The sequence below is a fragment of the Coturnix japonica genome, chromosome W, assembly GCF_054131305.1.
Source record: "Coturnix japonica strain WE chromosome W, WE-NBRP24, whole genome shotgun sequence".
Taxonomy (NCBI): Eukaryota; Metazoa; Chordata; class Aves; order Galliformes; family Phasianidae; genus Coturnix; species Coturnix japonica.
Window position 1 is genome coordinate 4,848,872 of NC_140701.1, and position 26,344 is coordinate 4,875,215.

Here is a 26,344-nt window from a genome sequence, read left to right on the forward strand (position 1 = left end):
ACAACAATCAGATGCCTACCTTTTCTTTTTGAACTTGTTAATACATAGAGCTTAATAGCATCAGAATGCCCCAAGCACTTCAGATAACACGACAGCTGTAAACCCTTCTTTAAGGATTCCTTTGTTTAACCACTGAGTAACTGTAATTCAGTGGTGCTGGTGGGAGAAGGGAAGTCCTAATCTTCCCAGATGGTTAATAGAGTTGATGTTCACATGCAGACTGGTGCTGCAGCACAGCCAGAAACCACTCATTTGGGAAACACAGCACCAAGAAAATAATGGGAATAGCTTCATAAAATCAGGCAGCTTCACCCAAATTTCATGTCAGGTCCATTATTCTTCCTATTTTCAGGAAGAAAGGTTTTCCCTTTTTCTTGTAGTTTTATTTTCTTTTCCTTTCATGCAAGCAGCTTTGTAGCTTAAAAAATTGTTTTCTAATCACCTCCTGGTGTGGACAAATCACACAGGTTTGACTCCATGTTTTACATAGTTAGCATTTTATATTTGTTCCAGTATGGAACTGTACAGCCATAGAATGGCCTGGGTTGAAAAGGATCTCAAAGATCATCCAGTTCCAACCCCCTGCTATGTGCAGGGTCGCCAACCACCAGACCAGGCTGCCCAGAGCCACAATCCAGCCTTTCCTCATAGGAGAGCTGCTCCAACCCTCTGATCATCACAGTGGCCCCTCCTCTGGACCCACCCCAACAGCACCACAACCTTATTGTCCACAGAAAGCATATAACCCTCATTCAATTGCCCTTCCACTCAGCTTAGAGCACTACTAAAACCAGCATCTTCACCTTAGCTCATCACACTGCTGCAGTTCCTCTTACAAGGATTTCACTGGCAAAAATTAAATCAAAGCCATCACAAGGGATTTAGCACAGTTACGTGTTACTGGCTACGAGAGCTGTCAGCACAGTCACCTGTCAGGCTTTGCTGCTGTTCTCTTTATGTAGAGGCACAACAAGGTTCAGACACCTCACAGTGCAATTCTCACTTGGACTGTAAAGAAAAAGGAGGCTTGAAAAGCAGCGTGTGGAAAACAAAGAAACAAGAATTAGAACAACAGTGGGGCCATGGCACTTGTAGGAATTGTTCTGCCTTTAACAGCAGAGCTTTTCAAGAAGTATGAGGGCATTGCAAACCAGACCAGTTTGGACAGATTAACAACTGCAAGTAGTGGGTTCCAAAATTCCAGACATGAAATCAAAGATAGAAAAACTCTTCACATTTTCATCTCTCAATTTTTCGTACATTGTGCATTACAGTGCAAACAAGCCTTCACATACAACTTGGAAGCTAAAGACAAGTCTGACAAAACAGACTGCACAAAAATGATGGATAATTAACAGAGCAAATAGCTCTTTCAAAAACAGAGTTTATGTCTTCTGGTCATAACACTTCAGAAGCCTCAGAGGCTTCTTCTCCTTTGTATATTTTCATTAATCTTAGATTTTGTTTTCATTCAATGTGACCTCACTAAACAAATATTGTCTAAGACCATGAGTATCACATAAATGTGCAGATCTCAAGCTGCTCACTTATCTAGTACCCTTGGCATGATGCTTTATTTTCCTCAGCTGATCATCTAGATTGTGCCTGTTGATTGTGCAACAACAGCCTGTTGATCTCGATTACCTGTGAGAGGCTCTAACTTTGGCCAGGAAAAATCATTTGAGGACAAGTAATTCTCTTGGAATCAGTAAGGCAGTCTTCCCATTCTTTCTTACCAGCACCCATCTTACATGTTAATAAAGGATTCTGGAAATCAGTTTGAAGATCAAGAAACAATTCAGTTCAAGCATATGCAATCACAGGATTTGTACGTCACCTGCAAAAGTCATTTTATTCTATCCACAATCTCATCCTACATGCAGTTCCTTAGAGGGTTCCTTAGGCACACCAACCCCACGCTCCTATTACAGACCCTTGCATAAGACAGGTGACATACCTACAAGATTATCTACAGCTTAGACTATGAAAACAGGGAGTCTAGCTAGAGAAAATTATCTACCTGTGCTTCTGAGCAATCTGTTAACCACTCTCATACAGTTCAGGCCAATCCAAACAAGATGCAATGACATGTCAGCCACAGAAACAGCTTGATTTTAAGGAGTTTGTTTGGACAAGCCCCTGTTGCATACGGTGGTCAAACATGCATTACTTGGGGGCACATTGTATTTGATTTAACAGATACTCTTACCTTTGGCTTTGCACAGAGTTCAAAGTCTATCAGCTTCAAATTGTCATTCAGCAGATTTTCCCGGTGGATGAGAAAGCAGTCAGGAATGATTTTCACTCAAATGCCCAAGGAAACATCTTTTCTCTTCTTTTATTTCCTGCTGTAGACAGTGGTTCCCAGTCTACTCAAAGCTTGCTCGCTCTCGCTGTCTCAGAGATCTTCACTGACTGCTGGCAAGTTCCCATCTTCCAATATCCCAGGTGGGAAATACTAGCTTGTATCTGTTGGAAAGGACCTGGGGACTAGGAGGACAAGTGGTGAGAGACCACAGGCTGAATGCAAGCCAGCAGTGTGCTCTGACAGAAAAGAAGTACAACAAGATCATCAGCTGCATTAAAAAGCAGCACAACCAGACCAGGACAAGTCATTCCTGCTTCAACACTCACTGGACCACATCTACAATACTGTATCTGGTTTTTGGCCAGGAAGGATAACAACCTGAAACAAACTCTGAAGCAAGTTCTATGGATGACCTCCAGCCTGTGCAGGGGGCTGAAGCTCCCACTCAGAGAAGAGAAGCTGGGGAGAATGATCTTTGTGACAGAAAATCCATTGGATGGGGCCAGAGGAATGCATCTCACCCCATACCCTCTGTACAGCCGCCATTTGTTTAAAGGATCACTCTTCCTTGAGGCACAAAACTAGAGCAGGTTACACAACAGACTGACACCACAAGGGCTTCTCTCGAGACACAAACTGCAGCAAAGAGCATCACAAAAATGTGAAACCAACACTCAGATCAGATCTGTGTCTCTGCTCCGCTCATTAGGAGCATCATGTTTTACTCCCCTTTCAGAGGAAGATACTTCTTCAAGGATAACAAAATCCAGCTCAGCTACAGAACACAGTACCACATAGCAATAAATATCTAACATTTCCTGTAGGGAAAGAATCCTAAGCACAAGTTATTGTCTGAGTTTCAGCTGGGACTGAATTATCTTCTTCAGTGTCTGATATAATACTACGTTTTCATTCTAGAGAAACAATGGAGATAGCGCAGTGATGCTTACAGTTGCTGCCAGGCAGCGTTGTACAGAGCCACAGTCAATCTCAGCTGAGAGCCCAAGGAAGTGAGAAGGAACAGAACTAGGACAGCTGACTTAAACTGGCCAAAGGATATTCCATACTATATGACATATTGTGGAAGGAGTTTTGAAGGGGGTATAACTTCATGTAAATCTCTTCCACTACTAGGAGGCTAACTGGACACTGATTGGTAGGTGGTGAGCAATTGCTTTTGCATTCATCATAACTATTTTCCTTTTCTCTATCTCAGTACATAATTCTATCTCAACCCATGAGTTCTACTTTGTGTTACTTCTCCCCCCTTCAGTTCTCTCCTGCAATCCACTGGAATGGAGTGAAGTACTGTAACTCTCTCTGCCAACAGAAAAATAAAAACACATTCATTATTATTTATGGAAGACTGACTGCAGTTCAGGCTCACTGGTTTGAGGTCTCTGGGCATAACCCTGACTGTGAACAGAAGCAATTGCTGAAACAGTCTGTCAAAAAAAGACTGGAGCTTCCTCTTCCAAAAGGCGGTCCTTAGAAACAATGCAATCAAACAGCTTCCCTGTAAGATAAGGTTATCTGAAAATGCATTTAGAGAGTATCAGAGAAAGATAAGTAAGAAAGACAGCACAGAAAGCAGAAACTATTTCTTACCTCTATGACTATAAATATTTCTTTGATGTCTCTCTTACGTGATCCAATGGGCAAACATGTTGATGACTTCAGTTCTTCATGGCATCAATTTCTGTTTTAGCATGAGGCAAGTCATCCTTAAGAGACCATAAAAGCAAGTGATGAAATCGCTAACTACTGTGACATACCAGGTACCACATCTGACTGCTGTGGAACAGAACAAGCACATATGGGACAGTACACAATTCACCATCAACTCAGCAATGACTGACATCACTCCCATAGAAATTCTGAAACAGAGCTGTGAAAACTGAAAAGTAAAACATTCAGCATTTTCATTGGCATTTTGGTAAAGTTGCTGTAATAATGTAACAATAATGTAATGTAATGTAATGATGTAATAACTTCCTCCATTTTAAAGCCAGAGAATACTGCCCTCTGAACAACCAGCAACAAGATTTGTGGTGCTCTGTTAAACTTTTTCCAGCTCTACAGCATCTTTCAAAAGGCAATGGGACCAGTAGGCTGCATTCGTATGTACCATCCCACCTGCCCCCGTGTTCTTGAGAACTCCACAACTCCAACAGAAGATATTATCATATTTAAATGCCTTTTGGCTTACCCCTACAGTAACTTTCTCCATGATTTTTAGTGCAACTTTTTCACCAGTAAGAAGATGCCGCCCGAGTTTTACCTTGGCAAAACCACCTACAAATCAAAACACAGATGCTTAAAGTTGAGTGTGAATTCTTCTCTAATATAATATTACAATTTCCAACTGGTTTAAAAAACGAATTTCAAATTTATACAAATGAAACCTGACTTAGAGAACTGACAAGAGCTGTTAATCTGTTCTCAGATTAATTCTAGAGTGGTGAGACAGACTGTTAGGCGTGCTGTTTCTGTACAAAGATGACACTTACCCGTTCCAACTGTTTCATGGAATTCCTAGTACTTGAGAATTTCCTCGTAGTCACTGACAGACATCCTGAATGTGCAAGAACTGAAGATCCTCCAAGCACGTGCAATGAGGAAGTGCCAGCAGTGTTCACATCCTACTTAGGACATATTCTTAGAGGCAGAAGGGACACTCGTGGCAGATCCAGCAATGCTCATCTTCTCACCAACGTGCATCCCCCTCTCACCCAGCAACAACAAAACACAGTGCATGAAGCTGGCTTCACTTAGGTTAACAATATGGAACATCCCTCAGGGCTTTGTGCCACAGAGCAGTAGCAGGGCTGGACTACAGCTTGAGGAAGCAGTGGAAGCCTTTCCCTGTATGGTTACAGTGTCCCTGCACGCACCCCACAGCCAGAGCGTTGCAAGCTGAGCTGTCTTGCTGTTTCTTGTACTCATCCCAATCTCTGCGAATGAAAACTCAGAATTCAGTCAAGGCGTTGATTGAGCACGAGCGTGCCTTTATTCAATAGGAAAAAGGAGGGGGTGTGAGGTCTGGAGGAAAGATGGGACTCATTCTCTGTTGTCTGACGAGAGTGTCTCAGAAGTCGTGCTGTTGCCCGGAGCCTGGGACTCTTGGCCTGATTCTACCTCCCCCTCCAAGATGTTTGGCTTCTCCTCTGTAATGCTGACCTGAGCCTGCATGGTTGTGCTGCTGTCGGGGCACTCGTGCTGTGCTTGGGCTGGGCTGTCCTCGAAAGGCACTCGGTTCAGGCTGGTGCCTGAGGAGTCTGGCAGGCTCAGGTCAGCAGCTTCAACAGGTATGGGATGAACGAGAGCTTCAACGATGATGGCATTCTTCTCTTTATAACTGATGTTATACGGAAGGCTTTCATCTGAACTGCAGCATCCTGTGCTTAGTAACAGTTCTTCATTGATGGAATCACAGGATGCTGCATCGTAACATGCCTGGCGTCTTGGAGATATACAAGGGCTCAGGTCACCTAGGAAGGAGTAGACGCACAGCAGTTAGTGTCAAAGTTTCACAAGATGAATCATGAAACAGGTTCTTGACATTTGGCTATGCAGTGATGGTGGGCAGAAGCAAATAGGCTTCTAGCAACAGTGTCACTGTCTTGAAAGTGATCCTCGTGCAGGTCCAGCTCTTGTGTTGACAAGAGACTCATTTGGGAAAGACAGGGGTCAACTGAAGATGTCAGGCACAGGCTTGAATGCCAGAAGGATGTACAAGCCCACTGAAAGCATGAATTCTACCTGTGTTGCTGACAAGCAGTGATTTGAAAGCTGGATTTGCATGCTTACCTGCCAGGACCAAGACTTCAGCTTCAGAGGGCTCCCTGGCACTGCTCTGCAGTTGGCGTTTGGCCACAGGGGATGGTTTGCCCAGGCAGAAGCAGGAACGCCAACTGCAAGCTGCTGACTCTGCCCTCTTACTGGGAGAACTCATTCTGCAGAGAAAACAGAGCATGCTGTCAGTCGTGGTGCAGGGTGAGGGAAGAGCTGCACCGAACCCTTGCCAATAGTTGCCTGTTCCTGGCAATGCCTGGTTTCTGCTGAAACACAGCTTAGAAAAGCCCTCTGTTTCAAACAGCAGAGGATGCTTCCAATCCTACAGCTCAGCCCTCAAGTCCTGTTGGCTAAATACCTCTCAACGATGTCAAGCAGGGACATGGATCCCGAGAATGTTGGAGGCTCAGGCTGCTTCGCTCTCCTGGGGCAGGCCTTCAACAGGGAACGAAGGCAGGAGATGAACTTGCCCCGTTTCTTTGGCTCTGCGCAACAAAACAAAAAAACAAGTTCATTTCAGCCCTGGCTCGGTTGGACGAGGCTGAGTGCAACACATTCAACAGAACACGTAACAACAGAAAGCATGTTCCCAACAAAGACACGCAAGAACGGATTTTCCCCATCCCTGGAGGTGCCCAAGGAGCTTAATGCAGTTCTCTTTCTAAGCTTGCTCAACTCGGGCATTAATGAACCCCCTGAAAGCCACGTTCAGACCCCATTTTACTAACCCGCATTGTCAAATGTAAAATACGCACCTGGCTTTGGCAATGAATGTAGGATGGACTCGGGCAGTTTTCCCCTGATGAGTTCCACGCACTCACCAGGGAAAAAACCAACCTGTAATAAGAACAAAAAGACAGGTGGGCATTAGCCCAAGCCCAGAGCCAAAGGGAAGGTCCTCTGACACCGACACAGGGCAACTGTTTGCATCCAGAAGCCATCCTGTGCAGGCAGAGCAGCTCCAACCGGAGATTCCCGACTCTACTGAAGCTGTGCTCTCTAGTCAAAAATGTGTGCCTACCTCAAAGCCACGCTTGCCTCTCCAAAAGGGGCTCATCTCCTTTGGTGGCATATCAACAATGCACACGATGTCTCCAACCTGCAAAAGATTGAAACATCAATCCCAGCTTCAGCACAGCTAAAACAAAAGCCTTCTTCTACGACACAAAATATGAGAGTATTCCTGAGGTGTTCACACTCTATACTAATTCTGTGCACAACAACAAGGAACGCCTGGAACTGCTTACCTCCAGAGAGAGCTCATCCGGCCCCTGGGCGACGTGGCTCCTAATAACATGGGCTGCCGCAATTGCTGGTACGTTTAAAGATGACATAGCACGCACCAGCTGCGGCTCCCGCATGTTATCAGCCTGCAAAACAGAGCACAGGCCGTGGTCAGGAGATGAGGACAAACCAGGAGGATTTCAAGGTGAGGAGCACATCTGCAAAGAAAGCTGCAGCAAATGCGCTCCGTCCTTCTCAGGAGCACTTCAGAAGGAGCTGCACGTCTCATCACAGTTATTTCCCTTTCTGGCGTGCATTGCCAGGCTATGCAAAGATGCATCTCTCTCTACCCAGACTAATCAGCAATGGCACTGGCACAGACAGGTGGCCAGGCCCTTTTTGGCCCATTCTTTCCTGCAGGAGAGTACACCTGCAGCTCCTTATAATGGCTCAACACAGGGAAAAAAGACCGGCCAGAGCTTCATACTGTACCTCCGTCGCCGCCAACTCAGGCTCACGGCTGATCCCACTGCAGGCAGCACCCATCACAGCAAGTGTGAACAGCTGGAACAGAGCAGAAACACACTTCTGTTTTCTCTATTCACACAGCACAGTATGGACAGACTTCTTCAGAGCTACCCGCGCATACCCTGCGGCAAAACCATGCGGGGGGACAAAACATGGCACGTACCTGGCAGTGAGATCACCTCAAGCTATCTGCAGCAGTTCCTTGTCGCTTTGCTCGGATGAAATGAGAGCAAAAGCTGCACCGAGGCAGTGGGTGGAGGGTGAGGAGAGGAGAGAGAAAGAGCAGGTCAGTGAGCAGGGCTATAACAGTCATGGAATAACAGACACAGCACAACAGTCCCACCCACTTGCTGCAAGACATGCTGAGTCTCAGGCTACGTGATGCCTGTCCGCCCAGCAACTTTACAATGCTTCCACTACTGAGCAAAGACAATGGAAGAAGCACGGGACAGGTGCCAACTTTACTGATACCCCCTTTGGAACGTGTGTACCGGGGAAAATTACGTCTGATGGTCAAGAGTAAGCAATACGGTGCTGTGAGCTCAAACAGCCAGCAGTTCTCAACACCTCACTGCCCACCCATCCATCCCACGTCAGCTCAGCTTACCTACAAGGTGCTGCACACGACGGTGAGAAGAAAAAGCACTAAAGATACTAACTAAAGCCACTAACTAAAGGCACTAACTAACTAACGGCACTAACTAACTAAAGGCACTAACTAACTAACGGAACTAACTAACTAACGGCACTAACTAACAACAGTAACTAACAAACAACAGTAACTAACTAACAACGCTAACTAACAACACTAACTAACTAACAAAACTAACTAACTAACAAAACTAACTAACTAACGGCACAAAAGGCACAAGAACAACAAGACAACCAACCACTCCGACCACTAGCTCACCCACAAAGGAACACAGAACGCACCGCTCCTCCCCTCATTCCAGCCGCTTATGACATCACCAACGGCCAACAGCCTGGTCCACCATGACCCCCCACAAGGCGGGGAGCCAAGACCACGTGGTCACATCTGATTCCAACACGGCACCACAACATTCCAGGACTCAGTGTGGGCTTGGAATTCTATCCTGGTGTGGCAGCGCAATGGGAGGTGTTAGGGCACAGCTGAAGAGCTGACAGACAACGGACGTTTCCAAAGGAGGGTGCCAGATTAACTCTCAGCATTCTCTTGCGGGGCTCTTAGGAATGCTTCAAACCCATTTTCACTGCCTAGCTCATTTCTAGAAAGTCCAGTTGAGAAATGCTCACTTTGTCTGGGGAACGCCTCTATGCATCATGAATGAAAAATAAAATAAAATGGGCACGCGACCCTATGAAACTTACCTCTCTGCTCTTGCTGTCAGCCAGACACCTCAGATGAGCATGACGTGTCCCTGCTCCTGAATGAAGATTCACCCAAGTCTGTGTTCCTCTCTGCTCCATCTCTGGCTCTAAAAGAAACACAGACAGAGATGATTACAAGATCCTTTGTGCAGACGAAAGACAAGGGTGCACACGAATTCTGTTTAGCAAGAAATACTACATTCCCAATGGTAGTACTTGAATCCTCCTTTGGGGCTGGAGCTCAACAGGTCAACACATCAGAAATAACACAAAGTGCATCTGGAAGACGTGTCTCAAAGCCCAGAAAATCCAACACGGGAGGGGGCTGGACAGTGGACCACAAGTGTCCATTTCCATTGCAGCTCCCTGTAGAGAACAGCACCAATCAGCAGGCGTGAATCAATTCATTCACAAGCTGCACAATGACTCTGTTCTTTACATGATAAAGAAACACACAGAGATTCCTGACCAAAAAGTTGGGAGTTAATAACGACCAAAGAGGTTCCTGTTCCTACGCCTCATCCTCTCACCCCAACTCCTGGGTGATGCCCACAGGCTTCAAGTCAGCTCTCAAATCCATTGAACTCCAGTCACAGAACTCCATCAAGAAGGATGTCACACATGTGACACTTACATACATTTTGCATCAGAAACAGTGACGCCAGCAGGAGCAGAGAGGTGACTGTCCCCCTGTACTCAGCACTGGTGAGGCCACAACTCGAATTCTGCGTCCAGTTTGTGGCCCCTCACTGAGAAAAAGACACTGAGGCATTGGAACGTGTTCAAAGAAGGGCAACAAAGCTGGTGAGGGGTCTGGAGCACAATGGGGCCATATGAGGAGAGGCTGCAGGAGATGGGAATGTCCAGCCTGGAGAAGAGGTGGCTCAGGGGAAACCTCATTGCTCTCTATAACTTCCTGAAGGGAGGTTGCAGTGAGCTGGGGGTCGGCCTCTTCTCTCGTGTCATTACTGATAGAACTAGAGGGAATGGTTCCAAGCTGCGGCAGGAGAGGTTCAGGCTGGACATTAGGAAATATTACTTCTCAGAAAGGGTGGCCAGGCACTGGAATGGACTGCCCAGGGAGGTGGTGGAGTCACCCACCCTGGGGGTGTTCAAGGAACGTCTGCAGAAATCCCTGCTGAAATCCTGACCTCTGCCACAGGTGGCTGAGTGACACAAAAGCTGTGTCCTTGGTTCCCGGCCTTACCTTCACATGCTGTTCATCTTGCTCTGCAGCTCCTGTTCTGAATAGTCTTCTTATATTCCCATGTGATGTACCCTGAAATACATCATTTAGTGAGTCTGAACAAAACATAAGACATTAATTGGAACTGTGAAGAAATGTTTTTTGCACTTTACTTGGAGGATGTTACATGCTATACCTTCTTTTCTCAATTGTAACACATGATTTTTTATAAAAAGAAACATAGCAAGTCAGCTCTTCAGTGTGCATATTGATGAAACTTGGTGAAATACAACTTTAGAAAAAGGTAATTTGAAAATTTAAATATTCTTATCAGAATCTCTGCTATTAGTTACCGTTCCAATGTTCTGATTTGATGATGATTCTCTCAGAGCTGTTTTGTCACTCGCCACCTCAAATGCACTTCAAGTGCTTTAGGAGCATCACTGGAATTTTGAATAAACTCGATATATTTTAGGAAAGCTGCTACAGATGCACGACTGCAGTACTTTGGAAAAATATAATCTTGATTGAATGCTGAACAGTGTTATTTAATTATAATCCAGGTAATTAAATTAATTAAACCAAGGGAATCACCTCCCAGTCAGTCAGCTCCCACCAGGGAAATCGCTTCCCTGCCAAGCAGATGCAACCAACACAAGCTGCTACATCACTCTAGGGCCCCACTGAGTCTTCCCAAGGGGTCTCCAAAGGCTTCCCTGTTGACTTCTGGGAACCTGGAAACACTCACATGGAAACCAGTGCCCCCTAATGTGCCCCAGAGGTTTCTCAGGGCCCTGCAAGGAGCTCTACAGACATCCAGACATGCCCCAGAGCAAGTATGTGTGCTGTAGGGAGCCCAAGAGACATTCCAGAGTATGCTAGTACTCCTCAATGCGCTCAAGGGTTCTTCACCTGTCTCTAAATATGCCATACTTGACTTTGTTTTCTCTTCTGGAGCTTAGTTCTCAGCTTTGCTTTCTCATGCCATTTATCATTCAGTTTAGAGATTATTTTAACTAAAATATTTTAATCCACCATATTTTCTGAAAACTAAGAATTGATCCCGCTCAAGGAAACAGAAGAGAAAAACATCACCCACAGGCTGCAGATATTTACCTCGACTTCTCTACATGCCATCCCCAGTGTGCTTTTCAACTCACCTTGCACAGTGACCCTGGCTTTTGTTTCAGAGTCCTCTGTCTCACAGGTGTACTCCCCGCTGTCCTTGGCAGTAGAGTCATGGATGATCAGAATGGCCCCAGTTCCCTCCTGCTGCAAGTCGTACTTCTGGCTTTTTCTGATTGCTTTGCCATCCTTGTACCACCTGATGTTCACATCTGGTTTCGACAGCTCACGGCTCAGGCTGATGTCCTGCCCTGCTGCTGCTGTCTTATCCTCCAGCTGTTTTGTTACCTCAGTAGGTTTTTCTGAAAGAAAACATGCTTTTTGAGTAACATACACTTAGGGTAGGATGCCTCTCTCAAAATACACACATCTACATGCTGGAGATAAGTTAGAGAGGCACTTGCAACAGACGCCATCCTACAGCCAGCAGTAATTTGTAAAGTACAGACAATAGAATTCCAGGCACCATTAATTCTCTCTTAAATCTACCCCATTGAGGATGATGAACCATGTCTGAAAACTGCCTCTTCCTTCTCTCCACTGATCACACTGGGAGCCTCAGATGATGCTCTCAGATGCACATGTTCTAGATAGGAATTTGTTGTACAGCTAGATGATGTGAAGGCCATCCCTTCAGCTTATACTTAGAGGATATTTGCTCCCACAGTTCCCTCAACAGATCATTCCTGATTTACTGTTAATGGAACAAGCTGTAGTGAGATGCCCATTTCCAACACTACCCCAGTGCTTTGGGTAGTTCTCACATTTGTGTCAAATGGTTCCTCCTTTTACTTATTTTTAAGAGAAATTCTCAGTGCTTCAAGGTTCAAGTAGAAGGTTGCTATTCACTTTAACCATATTATGAGTTAGCTCTCATGACAATCTTATCAGAAGACAGTTGAAGGAATCAGACCCCAGAATCTCTCCCATCTCATTACCTTTCACAGACAGAGAGGCTTTGGAGGTTAGACCACGGGCAATAAAAACGACTTCCCCAGAGTCAGTAGGAGTCACACTTTTGATAAGGAGAGTCTCTTACCAACCCACGTTAGAAGCTTTAAATCGCCCACCACTTTCCACTCTGCTTCCATTCAGTGTCCACTTGAACTCATCAATGCTTTCATGGGACAGAATGCATTCAAAAGCGCAATCTTCTACCTCCTGGATTTCAGTGTTTTTCAGCCGTTTGCTAATGCCAATATTCAGCTCTGGAAGATAAGAGATAGGTTAGTATGAGGTTTAGATGGAGAAAAGGCATTCGTGACCAATGTGAGTAGCAGTACTGGTGTTTGAACTCAGGATTTGCAGATCATGGCTGCGTTCCTCACTGATGTATTCTCTAAGACATTCTCCTCTCAGAATTACCAGAAAGCTATAAAAAAAAAGAGACGTGAATCTCTTGGCTTTGCTCTGGAAGAACTACAAGGAGAGCAGCTCAGTCCATGGAGCACAATGAAGATTCAATGAGCTACAGAGGGAAAAACCTAACAGAGAGGACAACTCTAGGATGCTGCGTGAGAAAAAGGGTTTTGCCTACGACAAGACATTAAATGTTTCTATTAGCTAATTTGTTACCATCCTACCCCTACTGGTGTTCAAACCATTTCTCCATTTTAGGGATGTTTAGAAAGGAAACATTTCCAGGACATTCTTGACGTTTTTTGTGATTTTCATGGCAAAAGGAGATACATTTACTTCAAAAGCAATGGGAATTTTCCAGACATCACTGCGCTAAATTGCAGAAATACAGTTCTATTGTAGAAACTATTAAGGCTCGTGGGGGAATAGGTGTAAGACATAGTGACCACACTGAATGTGCTTTTAGCACTCCTTCACTTTCCACAGTACTTACCCTGAACGCCGACATTTGACTTGGCAACATCAGTGCCAATATCACAGGTATAGAAACCTGCATCTGGCTTCTCGAGGTCATGGAGAAGGAGACATAGGGTCTTCCCAAACTGTACCAGCTCATACTTGTTTCCAGAAGTGAGCACATCACCGTCCTTTTTCCTCACTGGTTTGACCTTCTCTTTAGAGACTTCACATTCCAATTTAATCACACCCCGCTCCTCACCAAAACCATCAACCAAGGACTTCATGAAGACAGCAGGCTTCTCTGCAATTAAACAGGCAAAACAGAACAACGTGATACAGAAGTTGAGACATTTCCAGTTGCTTTCAGCTTTTTAAGGAGAGATCAATAAATCTTTACCAGTACTGACAACACCAATATAGAACCTAAAGCGGTTTCATGTCTCTTGACAGAATGCGCTTTAAGGAATTCTGAACTAATCAGTAGGAGAATACAGGGAACAGGAGGGACAGCCTGCATTGCTCTGGGTGGGACTGATATCATATGAAGTTATTGGGATGCAGCTCTTCTAAAGCTGGAGAGCTGGCATTGCCCTCACATGGAGCAGAGCTCATACAGCAGGCCACAGGATTAAGAGGATAAGCTGATCTCTCCCTGCAGTCATAAATCCTTGGAGACAACAGCATTGACACTGCATGGCACTGAAGCAGTAAAAAAATTGCTCCTGTAACTCTTCTTGTGTTAAGTAAAATGATGATAAAAAGCAATGGAATGCTTTGGCAGGACACCAAAACCATCCTCCTTCGTTGATATCTGCTGCAATGGAACCTTCCACTGGAAGAAAGCCCCTGATAACTTGTCACCCCAGAGAGGTGAGCTTTAGAAGCAGGATTGCTTCACAATAGAATGAACTGGAGCTCCTTAGCATCTCTTACATCCAGGAGGGTTGTGACCAGACCCACCTATCACCTTCAGGCGCGCGCTTTCTGACACCTTGTCTGACTTCACTGTCACTGTGCCAGCATCTTCAGGCTTAACCTGACTCATTGTCAGTGTGCAGCAACTGCCAACGTTCTTGATGTCCTTGTAATTGTTGGTGTAAAGGAGGTTGCCATTCAGGAACCATTCCACGTCCTCGTCATCATGGGACAGCTCGCAGGAGAAGACAGCAGAGCTCTCTTCTTCAGTTTCCACATCATGCAGGTGCTTCGTCACTTCTACATTGCGAGCTGTGGGGAAAAAAGGTGAACTGTTACAAAAATAAGAACCTTAAGAAGAGAAATCTGAGGTGAAATAGGACATGGAAGAGGCCACCCTCCATGCTCATACCTTCAGCTGTCAGCGTGGCCTAAGTCTCTGCAGTTTCTGCCTTGCACTTGTACACACCAGCATCATCGGGCTTCAGCTTCAGAATCTTGAGCTCTGCTGAATGCTTATCCCTCTTGATCTTGTACTTCTCAGAGGGCTCGATGGGTGGGTGGCCCTTGAACCATTTCACAACCTTTGGAGAAGGCCTGAAGTCACAGGACAGGATGACAGAATGACGTTCCAAAGCTGTCTTGTCCTCCAACTTCCTGGTGATTTGTAAATGGTAATCTGCAAAACAGGGGTGGAAGAGAAGAAAGGATGAGGACAATTGGAAGAAGAGGAAAGTCTCTTGCGTGTATTCCATTCCAATTAATTCCATGTTCACAATTGTTCTTTGAACCACTCTAAAGATAAAACAAACGATTGCCTATAGGGAATGCCATTGACTACATTCCTATAAAGTAATACTGTATATTATCTACTAAATGCAAGGTCCAGCTCTTGTTCTGTGCTTATTAAATTGCTCCCAGTTGAGGCTTTTTTTCAAATAAGAGTGAGTTGAAAATATAACAAGTACTTTAGGATGTGAATGGAGACTCTTACGCTGGGGACAACAGCAGATAAGAAGCCTGGAAGTTTCCTTCAGATGAAATCAATGACAAACTGCATCAAATTTAGGTGCTACCAAACTTAAACTTGTCTACTTCAGAAATACAATTAATTCCACCTGATTTGACTTCTTTGGTATAGCCAAGGACAAAACCTCAGCTCTGTAGGTCTGAATAGTAAGCACATCACAACTATTCAAACAGATCTTTTACTGAGATGCAGCTGTCTTATTTAGTGTCCAACGACTTTGAACTGGAAATGGAGCAGACCCTCCAGAAAACACACAATATTTCAAAGACTCCAGTGAAGGAAGACTATACGGTAATTAATTCTTCATCTTCATGATGTAAATCAAGCCAGGATACGTTACCTCTGATGAGCAGATTGGCTGTGGATTTGGATTTGCCAATTGAGAACTGAATGGTGCCTGTCATATCAGTGGTGGTTTTCGGTATGGTCAGCCGGTGGATGGTGCCTTCTTGCTGCATAATCAAGTTTCTGCCAGCCTGTAAGATTTCTTCACGCAGATACCACTTGGGAGGTTTCATAGAAGGAATGGATATCTCGCATTCAAATTTGGCTTCTTCAGGCTCAGTCACATCCTCATCACACAGCTCCTTTACTAGATTAATGGATTGCTCTTTAAGAAGGATGGAACAAGAGAAAGCAGAGATTTAGAAGGAATATAAAAAACCCATACATTATCACCCTACTTACTCATGTCAGCATTACTGCACATGAACACTACACCTATCAGCTCAAAATGCCTTAAAACATCATTAAAAAAGTAGTAGAAAGAAAGTTGTTAAGAAGTCAGACAATAAGACTGACAACCTGAAGAGAGCCCAGATCTTCTGATTCCCAGTCCAACATCCAAATCAAATCATGACCTTCCCATCTCGATATCAAACTCCTCGCATTACGAAATGGAATAGAGGATCAGTGAAACACAGACATTGATAATTACTTTGGTTAAATACAGCAACGTAGCTCTGAACAACAAGTTTTCTCCTAGTAAAGGTCTCTGTAGCTCAAATGTAATGACTCTACTTAGGAGAAATTCATTTTCCAGGATGTTCTTGCCCTTATAATTGTAACAGTGGCAAAGCTGGGGACTGAACTCTTGAGTACTGTGCTAACTCAAATGTCTCCCTTTTCTTTACCACACTTAACATCATATATATACCCTAACATTGTATATATTAAAAAAAAAAAACACAACCTGTGCTCATTTCAAACATACAGAGAAGATGAAGAAAAATTCAAGCTATGTTTTTATCCCTCAACGTTCAAACACAAATCTGAAGTCTAAAGGTAGAAAATCAACTTCCTAAGAAAATCGCCTGTTTTACTTAGCAAAGTAAATCCCAAAATACAAGCTGGATATTTTGTGGGCAGAAAGGCAGGTAGGTTGGAGCTTTTATTTCTGTGAAAGGTCATGGTGGTGTTTAACTTCCTTGACATTAAAGCAAAGGTTGTTAGCTGGTTTATAACATAAGATAATTTAAGCAAAATCGTCATCAGAAGCATAATTACCTTTCACTGTAAGATGGGCACGAGATTCTGCCTTTTCTGCTACAGATTTTATTTCTGCGGCATCCTTGACTTGGACACGTGTGTAAGTCAGCGAGTAGGTCTTTCCTGAAGCAGAGAACCACAGAGTCACTAAGGCTGGAAAAGACCACTAAGGTCATCTAGTCCAACCGCCAACTCATCCCTACCAAACTGTGCTCTTGAGAGCAAACCCACAACTACACTTGGCTTCCTTGAGCAAACAGCTCTGAGGCACATGGCCAGGCTGAGCATCATCCATCTGGTTTCACAGCATCACTGCCTGTTCTCTCATGTCAATGAAACCAGCCATTCCCCCACATCCACATCCCACCAAAGCTGCTTAGTGTTCCCAAAGCAAATGCTCACCAGTTGTTTCCAACTTGAAGGTCATCTTCTGGCCAGCAGCCTCGCAGATGTATTCTCCAGCATCTTTCTTCTCCAGCTGCTCCACAACCAGACGCCGTGTTTTGCCCACAGATTCCATTCTGAACTTTCTGGAGGAGGCAAGCAGTCTTCCCTCCTTGGATCATTTTACTTAGATTGGATCCTGTGCTACTTCACAGCTGAGGGAGGCACTTGCTGCCAGGGCAGCACTCAGCTCTTTCTGCACCTTCTCCTGGTTTATAAACACAGGTTTTGGCTCTGAGGGAAGAAAAGAAAAAGTATTGACTGAGGGACTGAAATGAGACCATCTTGCAGGTTTGTATGTACAGGTTGGAACAGATTTAGGTTACCACTTGTGCCCAAACTAATAGCCTTCACTAGAGAATATCAGCTCTTCTGTTGAAACTAAGTGTCAAATCTAGGCAAGAAAGAACCTAGGAACTGAAGGAACCAAGAGGGTCCTTGAACACCAGTCCCATGGTTGCAAGTCACTATGCAAACATATTGAACCCAAAAGAACATCTGTCCTGCAGGCAACCAGAACCTGAGTTCCTTTTACTTCAGACCCACTGTGAAACATCAAAACACATAAACGTGTGATAGTCAAATCACTGGCTGCCTTTTCATGACCCAGAACAGTACTCCTGGCTTCCTGAACAGACTCCTCATGGCCTCTACCATTGCCACAACTGTGACTGTCAAAGACACAAAGGAAATATGCTCACCAATGCAGTCCTTTGTTCTTTGTGTGTGATTTGCAGATATCTATTTTACTTTGAGCTCTGGGAATAGTCAGCTCTACCAGGTCTCTTACTGTGAGTAGCAGACTCACCTATCCAGATGCAGCCTCCAACATAAAGGCATAGGAAAAAGGCAGTGTACTACTAGGAGAAGTTCCTGCTTCTCCTACCATGAAAGCCTGCACGTACAACATGCACTCCAGCCTTACTGCACATACTTATCTTAGTCAAATGTTTCAGTGAACAAGAATTACAGTTTGGGATCTCAGGCACAGGAGAGATTTGAATAATATCTTGAATATTGCTTCCATTGTACATATATCAGTAATTATTATTCTACAGACAGACTGAAACAGGTCTTTGTGCCATACTAAAACCAAATACTTTCTACAAACCCAGGCAATCAAGTCTAGGGAAAAAACCTCAGCACAGACTACTGCAACTGGATCACTGTATAATAGAAACTAGATTTTACTTTACTGTTCTCTGCTGTATTTCAGACAACACCTGTCTTACCTGTGACATGAATCTTGAAGGTGAGTTTCAGGCCAGCAGCCTCGCAACTGTACTCCCCTGCATCTTTCTTCTCCACCTGGCTCACCACCAGCCGACGCTGTTTGCCCTCTGACTCCACCTTGAACTTCTTTCTCCAGGTGATCAGTTTCCCCTCCTTGTACCACTTCACCTCCATCTTCTCCTGGGCCACCTCGCAGCTCAGCGTGGCATTTTCTGTTGGTGCAGCCTTCATCTCCTTTTGTATCTTGTCCTTCTCTGTAAACACGTCTTCTTTCTCTGCAGGGACATCACAAGAGTCACACAGTTTTGCTGTAGTCCGCTGCAGAGCTTACTCCAGTTGCCCGTTTTCATTATACTTGCACTTCACAGGGAGCATCGTGATGCCTCACTAAGACAGGAAAATACTTTCCCCTCTATTTTGCCTTGGGAAATGATAGACATATCATTTCATGTCATATCATATCATATCACATCATATCATATCATATCATATCACATCATATCACAAAGCTAAACATTTTGCAGTCTGATAGCAGATTTGGACATGAGATTTAGAACACCTGCATGCACTGCTGAACCTCCTATCTTATCTTTTTTTCTTCTGATGTCTCTCTACATTTCCAGTAAATCAGAAGGGAACGGCCCTCTAGAACAGGTTGCCCAAGGAGACTGTGGATGCTCCATCCCTGCAGGCATTCAAGGCCAGGCTGGATGTGGTTCTGGGCATCCTGGGCTGCTGGTTGGCAACCCTGCACATAGAAAGAAGAGGGTTGGAACTGGATGAGCACTGTGGGCCTTTGCAACCCAGGCCATTTATGAGTCTGATTATTGGCATTTTCCAGCTAATTGTGTCACTCAAATTTTGTAACCAGTTCCCTTCAAACACCTCCCCTTTTCTCACTCCTTGCATGCCTGGTGTGTTCTTGCACTGTAACCCTGCAGACACCAGCTGACTACAAGAGCTGCACAAGTTACCCTCCTTGCCTATGGTTTGTTGCAGTAATTCATTCCTGGATGGAAAAGCACATGTAGAAAAGTGTTGCTATGAGACTAGATGACAGAGAAAGTCCTAGAGCCAAAATGTTTTGCACCAGAGAGGCTGTCAGTTGATCCTCCAAATGCAAGACACACAAAATGAAGCGTTCCTTTATCTCTGGGATTCCAAGCATTTTCTCACCTCTGACTTTCACTTGGAATGTTGCTTTGTCATCTTTTGTTTCACAGCTGTAGCTCCCTTGGTCTTTCAGGGTCACATTTTTGACCATGAGGTTGCGGTGCGTCCCCTGGGAGATGATGGTTGTCTTCTGGTCCTGCTTCACCTCTGTTTGATCTTTCTTCCATACAACGGCTCCGCTTGCAGCTGACACCTCACACACCAGCTCCAGGTCTTCAGAAGGACTGACTGATATTTCTGGAGTCATTTTGGGCTTGTTGACAACATTATTGGCTTCATCTGAAGAAAAAAAGAGAAAGTGGTTTACATCCTGACTCAGGCTTATTCAGCACAGCATGAAGATACAGTTAGAACTGATTGTAATGTCTCTGCTCATTACATTTGGGTGATCGAGTTTCACCTCTGGAGATACTCACATACAAACGTGTGCTTGATTCTCCTGTGTAAGGAAAGAGTAAGTTCTATGCAGACAGTTCTTATTTCTTTTAATCAATTCTGTATTCTGCACGTGTTCTTCTGTAGCTAAAATGAAGGTAGCTAAGTAACGTGTTTTCAATGCATGAACAAACCTATTCAACACCTTGTCTCTAAGCTAACAAGCAGCGTTTGATGAGCACATCAGTATTTCATGCCCTTCATTCCATCCAGACAGAACCTGCCTGAGGAGCAAGCTGATGGCTGTCAGCTACAGGCAGACCAAGCTTAGTATTGCATTTCTTACAGCAACAACTGTTGCTTTCAGTCACTGGATATACCAAGGCCAATTGCTATGCCAGGCACATTTATGGCATCAGTGAACAAATAATGCATTAAAAATTGTAATAGACAGGAGCCATCTATTCTTTTAAAACTAGGTGACCAAAGAAGAACAGCCCCTCTAGAGTCAAGCTGTTAAGAACTAATAGCATCAATCAGTATCACATAGATAGATTACTTCCCTGCCCTAAGACCATCTTGTGACCATTTGTTGCTCCTAATTAAGCCCCATCTTGATGGCATTTTTGTCTGAGCCATGTGACATTTTGTGATAGGAGTTACTGCTAGTGTTCCCTTCATCCTACACCAAAGTAGGAGGTATCCATTCTCAGGGAATCATGCAGGCTTCCTCTGTATTTGATGCTCAGAGACAGCCCCAGAACTTTTTAAATCTTAGCTTAACTCTCATCCAATAATGTTCATCAAACAGTGCAACTTGTCCTTTGGGGATGCCTTTGTTCTGCATCCACCAGTTCCAACGGAGTCTTCTTGGCTTGTTTTAGATCAGTTTTTCAACAGATAAAGAAAGGGGCTTTGAATTACAAAGTGAAATTGCAGAATGCATGATTCTCAACCAAACAGAACGGGAGGTGGGATGCAGGGTGAATACCTGAGCCAACACCACCTGCAAGCAACCCTTCAATATCTTAGGAATCTCTAGCCATCCCAAATCCAGTGTTGTGCTTGATCTATCATCTCTGCTGAGTTTTTAGCCTGCTGATGGTGAGCATCATGGTGGTGATGGGTGAGCAGTCGGACTAGAGGGTCTTAATCAACCTTAAGGAGCCTGTGATCAGAGGAATGTGAATGTGCTGTTATAGGTCACAAGCGCTGCACTGCAGCATGAGCATACACAGCAAAAGGCTTTCAGTAGAGCTTCAGTTCATAAATGAGGACTGGGTTATGGAAAAGAGGTTCAAGATAGAAACCAGAAACCAGATCTTAACGCCAGGTTCTGTGAATGCAGCCAGTTGAATTTCACAGATATTGACTTTCAATGACAATTTCTTGTGTTATTTTATCCTCCAGCTCCACCCTGAACAGGAACATGTCAGTGACAAGCATTACTCCTCCAGGCTTGACCTGACAGTGCTTTACTTGCACTATGAGCTAATGGCTGTGCTTACAGCACCTCAGGGAGACACCTCAGAGATCACAACGTCCTTCGGGTACAGCAGGAGACACTCAACTCTCCAAATGTGGAGTTTAATTTGTCAAAAGAGGAGACTGGATTCCCATGCTAAGAACTTAGGACCGTTTCAGTCATAGGTTTAAAGATGATGTAAGTGCTGAGGCAATTCATGAACTAGAAGAATGAAGCCCAGATGTCAGGGCTCAAGTCGTGACTCCAGTTGTCTCTTTGTTTATGAAGTTTGCCAGTGCTGAAACAAAATATGGGCACACAAAATATGTACGATGGTAAAGAACTGCAGGGACATTGCTGACCATGAGGCATTCATTTATCATAAGGCCAAACATACACGTTTAATCCTAGTTCTAATTGCTAGATTCTAATTCAGAAGCTGGCAAATTGGCAGCTTTTATAAACCACGTACCAGATTACCTTATCTCCACAAGTTGAAAGACATACACTGTACAGGGGACAGAGCCAAAGGAAGAAGCCCAGGGCTTAAAGAAAATGTCTAAACTCGGAAAACTGAGGAAAGAATTGGAACAAGCAAACTAGAAGGAAATAAATGGAGGGTGTTCTATTACTGCATTGTAACCCCCTGGAAAACAAATCGAGCCTAAAAGATGGAGACAACACTTAGGACTGAAAAGAAAAACAGAATTCCTTTATGGAAGTTAATTGGAGCGCAAAAGTTAGATGATGAAACTGGCCTCTATTAACACACAGTGGAATAATTGTAGTCACCTCACCACTGCTGGATGTGAGCCCAGCCACACAAAAGCAGCTGCTGGTTTTCACTGCAGATATAGCAGGAAGGAGGAACAGCCTCCGGACTGGACCAGCTGAGCGTGGCCCTACCAGGATTTGCTCCAAAAGTCTTATTACCAGTAATGCTTCCTGCTGAAATACATGGGGGTCCTCCTTTGATTCCAACCCCAACCCACCCCACCATGCCCCCTGATAACATCCATCAGGGCCACATCTCCACAGTTCCTGAACACCTCCAGGGATCCCACCACCTCCCTGGGTAGCCTGTGCCAGTTAATTCTGAGGGCAGACCTGCCAGTATGAAATATTATGCTAACGTGACAAAGAGGGAGAAGAAAAGCAAAATTAAGACTAGCTGACAAGCCTTGGCAGGAAGTTCTGCTCTCCATAAGTTTAGTCCCGTTATTCAATTCTGTTTGGAGCTGTCTCCATGCCTCTCTGGAGTTTGTTCATTGAGAAGAAGCAATTAAGTAAGCTCTCCAATGCCAAAGTGCATACACTACTCTAGGGCTTTGTTGTTTCTCCATGGATCAACAAGGGTGACAAGCCAGAAGAATATGATGAAGAGCCTCATGCATACTCAGTGTAAAAAAGAACAAGGCAATTGTTGCTGGGAAGAAGGTGCATTTGCATTTGTGTCTTCTGCAGAGGGTACTGCAGAAATGGAAAGTCTTCCACTGGAGCAAACAAAGGGCTCTCATTTATTGCAATCAAGGCCCAGCATGTGGATCTCAGAGATCAGACCTAAACCCTGCAGCAAAACAGAGACCTGCGTGGGAAAGTTCAGTTTCTCCCTACATCTGTGTAAGAAAAAGCCCACCATGGAATGACAGCTAAGTAAACATCCTTGTGACTCATCACAGGTCTCTTCTACATGTCAGTGCTGAGCAATTCAAGATATTTCATTTGGTCTTCTTGCCAGATTTACTAAGTAAAAATCAACCAAACATCTCATTCTACTGATTAAGAATGCTCTAAACATGCTTCTGCAGAGGTTTCCACCCAGTGACAAACAGCTCCTCCCATCACGAATGTTTATTTGTTATATTTGGTCATGCAACGCTGATTGATATTATTGGAATGATTGCTCCCCTACTTCTAAACTATTCCAGTGCAATCAGAAAGGCTGTCTGAACCTGGAGCTGAAAGTACTGCTCTATGGTGATGCAGTGGTAAACCTGGTGACTGAATGCACTGGCCAATAGCTGTGAACTGCAGACATTCATCAGCTGGCATGAAGCAATCTGGTTCAGATACCAAGCAGCTGGGTAGATTGGCTTACCCTACACTCTGTGCTATCATGTTTAGGTCATTACCAGGACTCACATCAGTCTATGGGATGCAATTTCAGGTATTTGGTACAGTCAGTGAATGCCTGCAGCCCCAGTTCTAATCAGCCGATCACAGCAACTATGCCTTGACTGGAAGAGGAAAGGAGAAGGATCAAAGCAAATACCTCTCACTTTCATCTTGGTGCTGACATCAACATTTTTGGCAACAAATTTCACTTCTGCTCCATCATCGTTCTTGGTGACGTTCTTTATCATTAGGCTGTGAGTAGTTTGGGTTCTCTTGATGATGCAGGTCTCGCTTTCCTGTAAGACTTTACCATTGATGTACCAAGTGCCGCAACACGTTGTTGTAAGGTCAATAGTAAACATGGCATTCCTTCCAGGTACAGCTTCACCAGTTGTTAGTGGGGATTTCACAGCCAGGACTGGTTCTGAGGAAGAACAACATGGATGTCTTAATGCTCTTTAGATGCAAGTCTGGGATCTCATTTAGAGATGGAAGATTAAATCATAGGTACATTTCTACTTCACCCTTTGCATGAGTGCTGGAAGAAGCACTTCTATGCTTCAAATCTGTTACAGAAAGTTCTGCCTCTTGCACATGTGAGATATCAAAAGATAATAATATTCATGTCTCTGTCACAGAAACATAACTTGTATCACTTTAGTGGTAGCTGGAGGTTGATAGGAGATAGGAGAACTAGGAATAAGGGAAAGCCTTTGGTGTGTTAATGCACTACTATCCTTCAAGTCAAAGAAAACAACTTTAGGGAACCAACACAGCTGCTCAGCACACACTGACCCATTTCCATTCGGGCTTTTGTGCGTACCAAGGTACACGCTCCCTGGGAATTCCAGAGACGGGCTCTGTCCATGCGCATTGACTGCAGACACTCGGAACTGATCATCAGCCTCTTCAGAAAGATTGCTCACCATGAACTCTGGGACGGGGACATGAGACTCGTGGCACCTCACCCAGGTGAAGCCAGTTAGTTTCTTGCGTTCCACAATGTAGCCATCGATTGGAATGGGGGTTGCATCTTCGGAGGGGACCATGCCAGCGTCACTGAGGTTTCTGTTTTATTTTTCACCACGGAGTCAACTGGGGGCTGGGTGGGAGGTTTTCTGGGAGCTGAACAGAAAGAAATACAGAAATATTAGCATAAGGTCATGTAGGCTGGAAAAGACCTTCAAGATCAGCAGACTCAACTTTCAGCATGACCTACTGAGTCCCACCATTAACTACTGTGGTACCTGAGGACATACATGACAAGCTTATTCCTGCAGGTATTTGCATAGTGAATATATTCACCCTCTGGTTGCTTCTGAACATTTTAGAGGTTAAATTCCCATCAGACTTTTTCACTGTGTGCAGCCACTGATACAGGCAGGAGGCTGGGAATTACCTGATGGGCTCTAGTTACAGACTACTGCCCATCACCCATCCAACCTCGCCTTCAACACCAAGGACAGGCATCCACAGCTTCTCTGGGCAGCCTGAAATGGAAGCAATGAGCCACACGTTGAAGACACTGAAATATTCATTACTGTAGAGAGAGCCAAATACTCCATACATATTGCCTGCCTGGTCAATTGCATTAAAATGCCAACAACAGACTCATCCAGCTCATTAAAAATGGTGTGAACATGGCGTACAGTATTCTTCCAGCAGCTAGTTAGATCTGCAAAGAGCAAAGACAGGAAATCTCAATGCCATACAATTTTCCTGACCCATCCTGACACATAACTGCTTTGATGTGCACTGTTACCAGCCTGTCAGTTGCTGTTAGTCAGTGCTAGATGCCAAAGGTCCCACTAACATAGCACGAAGCCAAAAGCTAGATGCTGGAATCAGATCTCCTGACCTTACCATCAGAAATTGAGATGTCATATTTTGCTCAGAGGTGCCTGCTTTTAGGAGGGACAGCTACCGAGCTTTTTCTGCTCCAGGAACCAGCTTGAGCTCCAGAATTTAAACAGCAGTCAGAAATTAAACTGAGCTTTGTCACCTCCATCAAACAGAAGGAGTAGTTGGGTGGTACAGCTTTCCAAATAACTTAGAAACTGGCACAACAATCAGATGCCTACCTTTTCTTTTTGAACTTGTTAATACATAGAGCTTAATAGCATCAGAATGCCCCAAGCACTTCAGATAACACGACAGCTATAAACCCTTCTTTAAGGATTCCTTAGAGTAACTGTAATTCAGTGGTGCTGGTGGGAGAAGGGAAGTCGTGATCTTCCCAGATAGTGAATAGAGTTGATTTTCACATGCAGACTGGTGCTGCAGCACAGCCAGAAACCACTCATTTGGGAAACACAGCACCAAGAAAATAACAGGAATAGCTTCATAAAATCAGGCAGCTTCACCCAAATTTCCGTCTGATCATCACAGTGGCCCTCCTTTGGACCCACCCCAACAGCTCCACATCCTTCCCAGGCCTGGACACAGTGCTGCAAATAGGGCCTCACAAGAGCTGAGCAGGAGGGGACAATCACCTCCCTCTCCTGCTGGCCACCCCTTTTTCAGTGCAGCCCAGAACACACATGGATCCATCTTTTTCATATGTATATTCCCATAGATGTACATATATATACCACACCTACACCCCCGCAATCTGCTACAACTTCATATTCCTCCCCACAGTCCCCGACAGCCCCCAGTAGCCCCATATCACCCTAAGGCCCCCACAACCCTCTATCTCTCCATACACCACCCCTTAAAGCCCCATACCTGCCCATATCCTCCAATAGCTCCCCACAACCCCTACACACCCTC

General features: G+C 44.5%; 2 protein-coding genes across 2 annotated transcripts; both read right to left on the bottom strand.

Annotated features, from left to right (window-relative positions):
- Positions 1-5,098: 5,098 nt before the first annotated feature.
- On the bottom strand, positions 5,099-6,343 carry LOC146754329 (rho GTPase-activating protein 32-like). The gene is made up of 2 exons (XM_085527828.1): positions 6,119-6,343; positions 5,099-5,799 (listed from the first exon to the last, which is right to left on the bottom strand). The coding sequence occupies exons 1-2, from the start codon at positions 6,282-6,284 to the stop codon at positions 5,369-5,371; spliced, it is 597 nt and encodes a 198-aa protein (XP_085383954.1). The 5' UTR covers positions 6,285-6,343; the 3' UTR covers positions 5,099-5,368.
- A 7,005-nt stretch (positions 6,344-13,348) lies between these two features.
- On the bottom strand, positions 13,349-24,377 carry LOC146754330 (obscurin-like). The gene is made up of 5 exons (XM_085527524.1): positions 24,368-24,377; positions 16,786-16,920; positions 15,620-15,889; positions 14,295-14,561; positions 13,349-13,635 (listed from the first exon to the last, which is right to left on the bottom strand). Exons 1-5 carry the CDS (start codon positions 24,375-24,377, stop codon positions 13,349-13,351), a joined length of 969 nt encoding a protein of 322 aa, XP_085383650.1.
- Positions 24,378-26,344: the final 1,967 nt, after the last annotated feature.

Coding starts and splice junctions, on each gene's coding strand:
- LOC146754329 (XM_085527828.1), bottom strand. CDS start 6,284: ATGCTCTGTTTTCTCTGCAGAATGAGTTCTCCCAGTAAGAGGGCAGAG. Junction 5,800..6,118: donor TGAAGTCTTGGTCCTGGCAG/GTAAGCATGCAA, acceptor ACTCCTTCCTAG/GTGACCTGAGCCCTTGTATA.
- LOC146754330 (XM_085527524.1), bottom strand. Junction 14,562..15,619: donor AGCCAATCTGCTCATCAGAG/GTAACGTATCCT, acceptor TTTTCCCCACAG/CTCGCAATGTAGAAGTGACG. Junction 13,636..14,294: donor CGCGCGCCTGAAGGTGATAG/GTGGGTCTGGTC, acceptor GTTTAATTGCAG/AGAAGCCTGCTGTCTTCATG.